Below are 9,125 nucleotides of genomic sequence, written 5' to 3' on the forward strand. Positions count from 1 at the left end.
TTCCCCCCCCCCCTTTTTTTTTTTTTTTTTTTACCATCAACTCTTGGTTTGATTCCCTGACGCTGCCATTCAAACTATGAGGTGTGATCATTTGTAGAAACTCAATTCCGGATGCGTGGGACTGTCTTGAAACACTTGGTCATTGGAGATCATTTCTGCTGCTTGCCGCATCCCTTTTCAGATCCCCCTTGCAGGGAAGATACCTCAGTTAACAAACAGTGCCACTTCCCTTGCCAGCGTTAGAAGACGACTACACTTCCCGATCGTTCTTCATGGTGCCTCAGCACATCCACAGCAGGAGTTCGATAATGGCGTTAGGAGAACCCTGATGTATCCGAGCTCACTGTTGACGTGATGTGGATAGAATTTGGTGTTTAATATGGAATCTGAACAGTATAATTTGAGGCTGAACAACGCACCTATTAAACTGCAGAGCCAGGAAGTAACTTCATCTGTAGAAGGAGGGTTTGCAGCAGGGGAATACCGCTGCTTTTGCTAAAATGATTGTGAATTTCCAAATACCCGAATTAAACACATATGAGGTTGTACTTTTCTTCATTTATGTCTGTGATGTTGTTACACAGCAGTCAATTTTCATCAAAACACCAATATTTAAGTCACGATTTCTCCTTTTCAATTTTCTTCATCTAGAAGGAGCTGGCAAACAACCCTGACTGTCCTCAGATGTGTGCCTATAAGCTGGTGACCATCAAATTCAAGTGGTGGGGACTGCAAAGCAAAGTAGAAAACTTCATTCAGAAGGTAAAGAGCTGTTCAGAATGCAGTGACTTAAAATTTAGGTACCCGTTAATGGGGTATTTTCTGTTAACACTGCTTTTTCTCACTTATGAGGTAAAAATTGTTGCCTCTGTGTAATGCCTCTCTGCGTTTCTTTTTTTCTCCCTAGAAACAGCAAAGACATGCCAGCAGGTTTTAAGGGGCTTTCTTGGAGGAAGAGCCTAGGAGTCTTTTTGTTCCAAGTGTTTTCCTGATGGTTTGTCCAGCTGTTCTTTAGAGAGCCCTTTCCATAGACAGCATGTCCCCAAGGGGGGCTGGTGTCCTGGCATTGGCTGGAGGGAGAGGCCAGGCCTTCCCTGCTGAGGGGCTCCTCTGTCCCAGCTCAGTTGGCCACCCACTCACCCCCTCCACACATCTCTCTGTCGACATACCCTTTCTTACGTACTTTGCGCTTTCTTGTGGGATGTTATTTTTAGAGGTCCTTACCGAGAATAGTTACACTCTGAGCCTAGGGCGACAGAATCTGAGGATCCAAATTCTGATCACTGTTTTTTATGTCTTCTTTATTAAAGTGAACGTAACATGGACAGTTTCATCTTGAAAGAGGGGAGAATCGGAGCTGTGTAAATAGGTACACATGTTGAAAACACATAGGGAATATGAAAAGTTTCTTTGGCGTCTACTCTTCCTTTAGTGTGACTGTTTCTTCTGTTATCATTATTAAGAAACCCCTGGTACACCTCTGAACCCACAGCTTCTTGTGTCTGTTCCACCATAACTTTTCTGCTGTTAAGCTGGAACTGCTCTGACATTTTTTTTTGAAGGGTCCTAATGTGCTGGAAACTGATTACTCTTGGGCCTGCTTACAGCTGGCCCACGGTAGGCACTCTGTAAATGTTGGCTTCCTTCCTTCCTCTTGGATCATAGTAATAGATTAACAATCTAGTCCGTCACACGTGTAATTGATGAAGTCCCTTCTGTTCGTGGAAAAAATTTTAGAGTTGAAAATTGTCCAAAAGTATTAAAGTTACTCACTGTTCAGTGCACTTTTCTCTCTTCTTGGGAAAGTTTAGTAAAATTTGAATAATGCAGCAATTAAAACCACTCATTATGTACATGGTTATATAGGTGTGTGTATATAGTGACAGTTAACATGGGAGTATAAACATTGATAGAGAGTATGTAATAATTCTTGGTTTTTAAATAAACATCTTATTCCAAAGCACCAGAATTCTTTAGTTTCAGTACACATTGTATTCAACCTCACAGTATTGCTTTGAATTGCAGAGAAGAATGGCCGCATATAGTCTTACAGTAGAAGAAATCAAAGGTAAAAATAGATCAGGTCTAGCAGGAGTTGATGTTGGATCAGAATGTGCACACCACAGTGTTTTCAGTTCCTGATAAATTGTTCTACCTTTGCAAGAAAAGATTGTTTCGCATTTCACAGGGAGATTTTTCTGTTTTTTTTGTTTTGTTTTGTTTTACAAAATGATCATCGAACTTAGATTTCCACTAATCAACAAAATGGTCTTTTCAAGCCAGGTATATGGAGATTGAATGGGTTAATTGGGACATCGAAAGTTAATATGTTATTAATCTTAGATTTTTGCTGTCTTACACTATTTTTCTTCTTTGTTTTAAAAGCAAGAGAAAAGGATATTTACAAACTTTCATCGCCAGCTTTTTTGTTGGATTGACAAGTGGATTGATCTGACAATGGAAGACATAAGGAGAATGGAGGATGAAACCCAGAAAGAACTAGAAACAGTAAGATTTCCCCTGTTTGTGGAAATTCTCTCATTACCCTTTCTAAAACTGTGTGCATGCTGAGTAAGTGTAGACTTAGGATTAAGAAGAGTGTCATTAAAAGCCATTTTTTAATACTTATCCTCATCAAATTCGGGTTTCTTAGACACTAACATCCCTCATATGTTCTGATTTCTCTTTTCTTGAGCATCTTCTGTGAAAGTAGGCTAGAGCTTTATAGATCTAGAATTGGTTACCTGTAAGATGCCCAGTGGTTTTATATTCTTTGTCATGCATTAGCTCTCTCTGATGGTACCTGGTTCACTTTATCAGACCAAGTTGCCTTTGGCTCATTTTGTTATCACTGTAAGTTACTGATGTTAGCACAGTAGGTCCTACTTCCCTCTTCTGTAGAAAAGATAAGCCTAGCCATATTGTCATAAATGCCAGAAATGCCTCCTTCCTTCCCACAGCTAGCACTGAATCCTTAGCTCTTCATAAGCTTTAGGCAGAAATTGAGGTGATGCTTGGGCCAGAGTTCGGCATGCCCTGTTTCACCGTTAAAGCCTACCCTCCCTCCCTCCCACCACGAATGAGAGGGTAGGCCTTGCATTGTGTGAGCGCCCCCTTTCTGCCAGGGATGGATTCTTTGCACTTCCTCTTAGAAGTGTCTGGTTTTGCTTTTGCTCTGGGCTACACTGCTTTTCAGTTGAAAGTAAGGCCCTCCTGGGGGGAAGTGAACCCAAGGAATGTCCGGGAGAGGCTAGTGGTTTCCATGCAGTCATCCAGAGTCCCGCCAGCAGTCCCAGTTTTGGAAGCCCTGCAGGCGGGAGTGTTTGACAAACGCCTGTGTGTGTGAGGCAGGACCCCCACTTAATCACAGGAGAATGGCAGCAAATCAGGTTCTTTGGCACAGAAGGAAATCTATTTGTCTGGCACACAGCATCATAAAGAATCTGTGTTTAAAATTGCTTACTTTTGGTGATTACGGCAGATCTGCTTCTAATTAACTTTATACAAACCTTCTGAGAGGACTAGGACGTATTTTCTTTATAAGGCAATAAAATGTTTTAACCTTATCTTACACAGAAAGTAAACTTTCGGCAGTCTCCAACTTATGAATGGATTTTGTTCCAAAAGTTTTTAAGTTGTTTTTATGGAATTTGGGACATGTTTTACCATGGAGACAATTTTATAAATTGGAGTTCAGTTTCTAGGCCAGACAATAGAAGTCTCTTTGACCTCTGTTTCTCATACTAATAGTACGACTCTGAGGTCTGGATCTTGGGAGTGGGGTGATAGAATGGCAAGTCCCTCATCGCCTTAGTTTTAGGCTGGCCCTTAATATTTAAACCGGCAAGAGTAAGTCATGGGTACTTCCTTTTTTCCCCATGCCCCTCTCCCACTCTGTCTCCCCTTTCTCAAGAGTCTAATGCCCTTCTCTAAGAAGCACCCTACTCCTGCCTAGTTTTAGTCCCTTCTCCCCTGCCTTGCCTGATTCTGCTCCCTCTAGGTGCTCCACGCTCCAGAGACACCTGCCAGCTGTCCCCAGCCCCTCTGAACAGCTAGGGTCAGCTGAACATCGGAAAGAACGCATCATGATGACACTCATTCTCACTAAGCTCACAGCACATGGTATCTTCAAGAAGGATTTGCCAGTGCTGAGCTAAACATACTTATTTTTCTTGGTTTGAACTCTCAAGAAGGAGTTTTGCTTTTGGTTTTGATTTTTTTAAAGATTTTATTTATTTACTTGAGAGAGAAGAGAGAGCGAGCACAGAGGGAGAGGGAGAAGCAGATCCCCTCTGAGCAGGGAGCCTGATGTGGGGCTCGATCCCAGGACCCTGGGATCATAACCTGAGCCGAAGGCAGCCGCTTAACCAACTGAGCCACCCAGGCGCCCCTGGTTTTGATTTTTATGCTGAGATGACTGTCCATAACATGAGGAAAAGAGGTCATGGTTGGAGGGTGAGGGATGGAGCCCTCCCTGGTTGGAGCTGTGAACCCTGCCTACCTCTGGACCCCTTGGACAGAACTTGGCTGGGACCTCTTCCCTCGGGGGAGTGCCCTTATTTCCCTCCCAAGTTCTCAGTGTCAGGACACAGAGCATTCCCAGTCTAAACACAGTGAGTGTCCTGATGAGGAGGTGGGGACGCTCGCTTCCATCTCTTGCCGTGGGCCTGCAGGCTCAGCTCCTTGCTTCTCCATTGCAAGTCTGTAAGGTAGACGAGTAGTTACACAGAAGCCCTGTTTATTGGAAGATAGCACCGTTGTTGTGCCTACATGGCTTAGCCTGACTGATTCCCACACGAAGTCTTTTGTTGGTTCAGGGTTTGGGGATACATGGCAGTTTCTTTGTTAATATCTCGAGAACATCTTAAGGCAATTTCGGCATTCTGTGCTGCTGATTGTACGTAAAACCCCACTGAAGTTCTCTTGCTCTGGGTCGTTGGGGTGTGCTTCATCCGCATCACGCTGCTGCTGCCTGCAGGCCAGAGCGCCTACCCAGAGAGCGCCTGCCTCCGCGCGAGGCCTAACACGTCCAAGTCTTCACCACCCAGGGCTTTTCCCCTTTTCTTCAGGTCCTGTTTCCCTGACACCTGATGATAGAGTGTGATACATTGTAATTCTCTTCCTAATTTGCAAATATTTTAAGACTTGATTTCATTCATACGGGTTTTGGCTCTGGAGAGAAGGAACAGCATCTTGGGGGCTTAGGCATGACAGGAATGCCCCTGCCTGGAATCCTAAAGAGAAGTACGGGTTAGGCTCAGCTGCTTAGAGTAGTACTAGGGGTAAACTTTCTGCCTGTTCGCTCACAATTGGCACTTCTGGGGGTTGGGGAGAAGTGTTGAGGTTTAGAAATGTGTTTATTACATCTGTTCCTTTTTCTGTCCATTCTTTTCTGATTTTCTCCTAGAGTTTTTTGGAGTTGTCTGTGGTCTACTGTTATGAATGCCTGTCCTTTCTGATGCATCCTTATGTCCTTTGTTGTTTCTCATACATTGTTCCCATGCTCACTTGTTCTTCCTTTTGTCCTCCCTCTCTTAAATAAATTTCCCATAAAGAACTCCTCTCAGGGACTGTAGTCTCAGAGGTGACCACACCTCGTGTCTCCCTGTCTGGTCTAGGGACTATGAAAATGTGAATCAGACCATCAGGGTATTTTCTCACATTGTATTAGTGAACAACAGTCCATTTACCCTTGGCTGTCTTTGATAATTTCATGCCATCAGTTTGCAGGCTTTTGTTTCCTGGATTCAAGAATAGATACACATTTTTTGTACTGTTGTAAGAAAAGCCTCTGGCAGGATTTCCCTTAGACCAGCAGTACTAGAGGGGCCTCAGAACTTCATTCTCAGTGTGGATGTGGTTGTGAACAGGCAGCGGTCATTCACCATCTCCCCTAGATCTTTTTTCTGCCTTCGCTTACTAACCCAATTTAGAGTGTGATTTCAGCAGCTCATGATTTTATTTTACGTTTAGATGCGTAAGAAGGGTTCCGTCCGAGGCACGTCGGCTGCTGATGTCTAGATGAGTCCCCTGTAGGGTCAGAGACAATATCAAACTGTGTAAGTGAAGACCCGGGTAAAAAGAATGTTTAAAAACCAATACCTTGTTGGTAATGGGTAGTTAACTTGCTGAGCAGAGACTAAGTATTAAATGTGTTTTAATTTTTAGAATTTAAAGGCATACATATTTTAGAGATTGACATGGAACACTTAAGTTATTATTCTGTAAGAGTTTTATCTGTGGAACAGGTTGAATTTAGTAATCTCCAGTTAGTTCTTAGCATTAGGGCCAGAAACCAACTGCCAGGTGTACTCATTCATCACGTAGTGTTGTTCTAGAAGCCAGCTCATTCTTCACTAATGGCCAATTGATTGACCTGTTTCTGTATTGGACCGTATGTGGTTAGTAAGGAAATACGTAAAAGCATTTTAAACCAAACAGAGATCCTTCGTGCCATACCAGAAGGGCCAGCCTTCGTGATTCATTGTAGTTGAATTCTGAACATCTCAGTGTCTTCCTTCATGTTGACCCTTCAGTTACTTTTACAGTTAGCTTTAAGATGTATAAATACACTTTGGTTTTCGCTATACTCTAAAACATTTCTATGGCTTTATTTCCCTAACACAAATTTATATGCTCAGATAAGGGATTTTCCTCGAGGGGAAAAAAGAGCCTCAGAGTCTACCCCACATACCAAAACCAGCAGGAGTAAACACAAAGGGGCAGTCCACTGCTGCCAGTTGTTACTGTTGAACTACAGTGTTTACTGAGAAAAAGAACAAGACAGAACACTGTCCTCACTCACTGAGGTTCTTTGCTGCCCCCTTACTTGTGCTCCCTGCTCTTTAATTATCGGATTATCGAACGGGGAGAAATGAAGTATTCAGTTGTGACCACAAGTAGTTGTACAAATAACAACGAAGGAACTCTGCCAGGATTCCTCCAGAGCCCTGTCTTTAATACAGTGCTCATTAAAAAAAATTAAATTATTGTTACTTTTGTTAAGTTCTTCTATGTTCTGTGATTTATCTCCACTTCCAATTTATTTTCTCCCTGATGAAACAAAATGTTATGTCATAGACCAAAATTTTCAAGAGAATTAAATTTTTTTTTTTTAAAAGATTTTATTTATTTATTCGACAGAGATAGAGACAGCCAGCGAGAGAGGGAACACAAGCAGGGGGAGTGGGAGAGGAAGAAGCAGGCTCATAGCAGAGGAGCCTGATGTGGGGCTCGATCCCATAACGCCGGGATCACGCCCTGAGCCGAAGGCAGATGCTTAACCGCTGTGCCACCCAGGCGCCCCAAGAGAATTAAATTTTTTAAAAGTAGTAGTTAGGGTACATTTTCTGCCAAAAGTTTTGCCACGTTGAGGATTTTTTTTTCCTGGAGAATGTATGTGACACAATGACCTTTCTTGTGTGTCTCTGTGTTTTAACACATTGCCCTGTCTTCCGCCTTTTTTCCAGTTACGTAATCAAGGTCAAGTGAGGGGAACAAGTGCAGCCAGTGATGAGTGAAGAGGAATCTGACCAGTATCTTGCAGTGTTGACGTTTCCCAGACGTGTGCTTGTGATGTACTCACACGCACAGGTTCCCAGCCACGTGTGTATATATGTCTGTGTGTAGATCTGTAGCTGTATATAAAACGCATGTAGAGCTACGGATCGAGATACACACACTCGTGTATATATGTACATACAAGCATACTGAACGGATAGTACCATTCCTCCAGAGTACTGTACCTGTCTTCAGCAAGAATGCAAAAGAAAATATTTTCAATATATATACCTGGAACAGATTTTAATAATTATCAGAGTAATACCATTAATGGACAAATTGACTGCGATGTAATACTAGCTGGTATGTTTCATAAATGTCAAATTGTGGACCAATATATATATATATATATAGCCTTTTATTACTTTTCTGTTCTTTTAAATCAGTCTCTTACAAATTTTTATTTTAGTCCCATAAGCAACAGACTCCCACAGAAGAATTTATTCAAAATCTTTTGGTATTCCAATGAATCTGGAATGTAAACTNATTGTGGACCAATATATATATATATATATAGCCTTTTATTACTTTTCTGTTCTTTTAAATCAGTCTCTTACAAATTTTTATTTTAGTCCCATAAGCAACAGACTCCCACAGAAGAATTTATTCAAAATCCTTTGGTATTCCAATGAATCTGGAATGTAAACTGAATGTATTTATAACGATTTATTTCTGGATGGTTATTATCTTAAATTCAAATTGGACACTGTCTATTAGTAAGGAGCATGGTTACTGGCCAATTTTTACTTGTTTGCCCTGAGGGAAAAAATCCTTAAAAAAAAAAAAAATTCTGGTTTTTATTGGATTTTTGTATTTTAAATCTCACATATTTTTCTACATCAAACCTAACAAAAATGGAGATGACGGTTTGTGATTTATAATAAACACTATACAATCTTCAGACTCCTGTTAGGCAAACAGAATTGATGAAGAAATGAACAGCATCGTCGGTGTAGGAAAACTCGGAAGTAGAGCACTTCCGTGGAGTCTTGTTTCTGAAGTGACTGTTTTCTGCAATTAGAGCTTGGAAACTATGCAAATGATCTAGATTCCTCACAGCTGACTCGCTAGAATACGGATAGTCATGACGGTTTTCCGGGGGTTTTTTGTTTGTTCGTTTGTTTTTTTCCTTTTTTTTTCCTTTTTTTTTTTTTTTTTTGCTCTTTTCATATTGAAATACACCCTGAAGGGGAGGCACCGCTTTTGAGATAGCGGAATTTCTCCGAGGCAGCTCAGGCTGGTCTCCTTGCCTGGGAGGCCCTGCTGAGGGGCCAGTGCTCCGCCCCCCATGGGGAGGTGCTGTCTAGCAGGACGCCTTTGGAACCTGTGGTGAGTAAGCATCATGAACGTGCTGGGTAGCAGCCGCTGCCACCTTGCCCTTCTTCCTTCTTTAAGAAAGGAACCATAGCTAGGTAAGATTTTTATCAGCTTTCTCTGTCCGAATCTGGTTTTTCTCCTGTCACTCCTGGAATCTTGACTAGAATGATATTGTTGAAGCCTTCCGGTCACAAGCTGTCTTCTCTAACCTCTCGTCCCTCCTGCAACACGCCAGCCCCTGTAGTCCT

The 9,125-nt window shown here is 42.0% G+C and overlaps 1 protein-coding gene across 3 annotated transcripts in view; it reads left to right on the plus strand.

The window, feature by feature from the left end:
- PITPNB (phosphatidylinositol transfer protein beta) overlaps nucleotides 1–8,039 on the plus strand; it is a 66,849-nt gene extending 58,810 nt beyond the window's left edge. For 2 of the 3 annotated variants that reach the window (XM_002926267.4, XM_034639682.1), the window contains 3 exons: nucleotides 652–762; nucleotides 2,386–2,508; nucleotides 7,470–8,039. In XM_002926267.4, coding sequence (XP_002926313.1) covers nucleotides 652–762; nucleotides 2,386–2,508; nucleotides 7,470–7,520 — 285 coding nt within the window. In that variant the 3' untranslated portion in view covers nucleotides 7,521–8,039. Of the gene's footprint in view, nucleotides 1–651; nucleotides 763–2,385; nucleotides 2,509–5,973; nucleotides 6,060–7,469 lie in introns of all 3 variants that reach the window. The other variant, XM_011233676.3, reaches the window with a different exon arrangement.
- Nucleotides 8,040–9,125: the final 1,086 nt, after the last annotated feature.

The sequence above is a fragment of the Ailuropoda melanoleuca genome, chromosome 12 (genome assembly GCF_002007445.2).
Source record: "Ailuropoda melanoleuca isolate Jingjing chromosome 12, ASM200744v2, whole genome shotgun sequence".
Taxonomy (NCBI): Eukaryota; Metazoa; Chordata; class Mammalia; order Carnivora; family Ursidae; genus Ailuropoda; species Ailuropoda melanoleuca.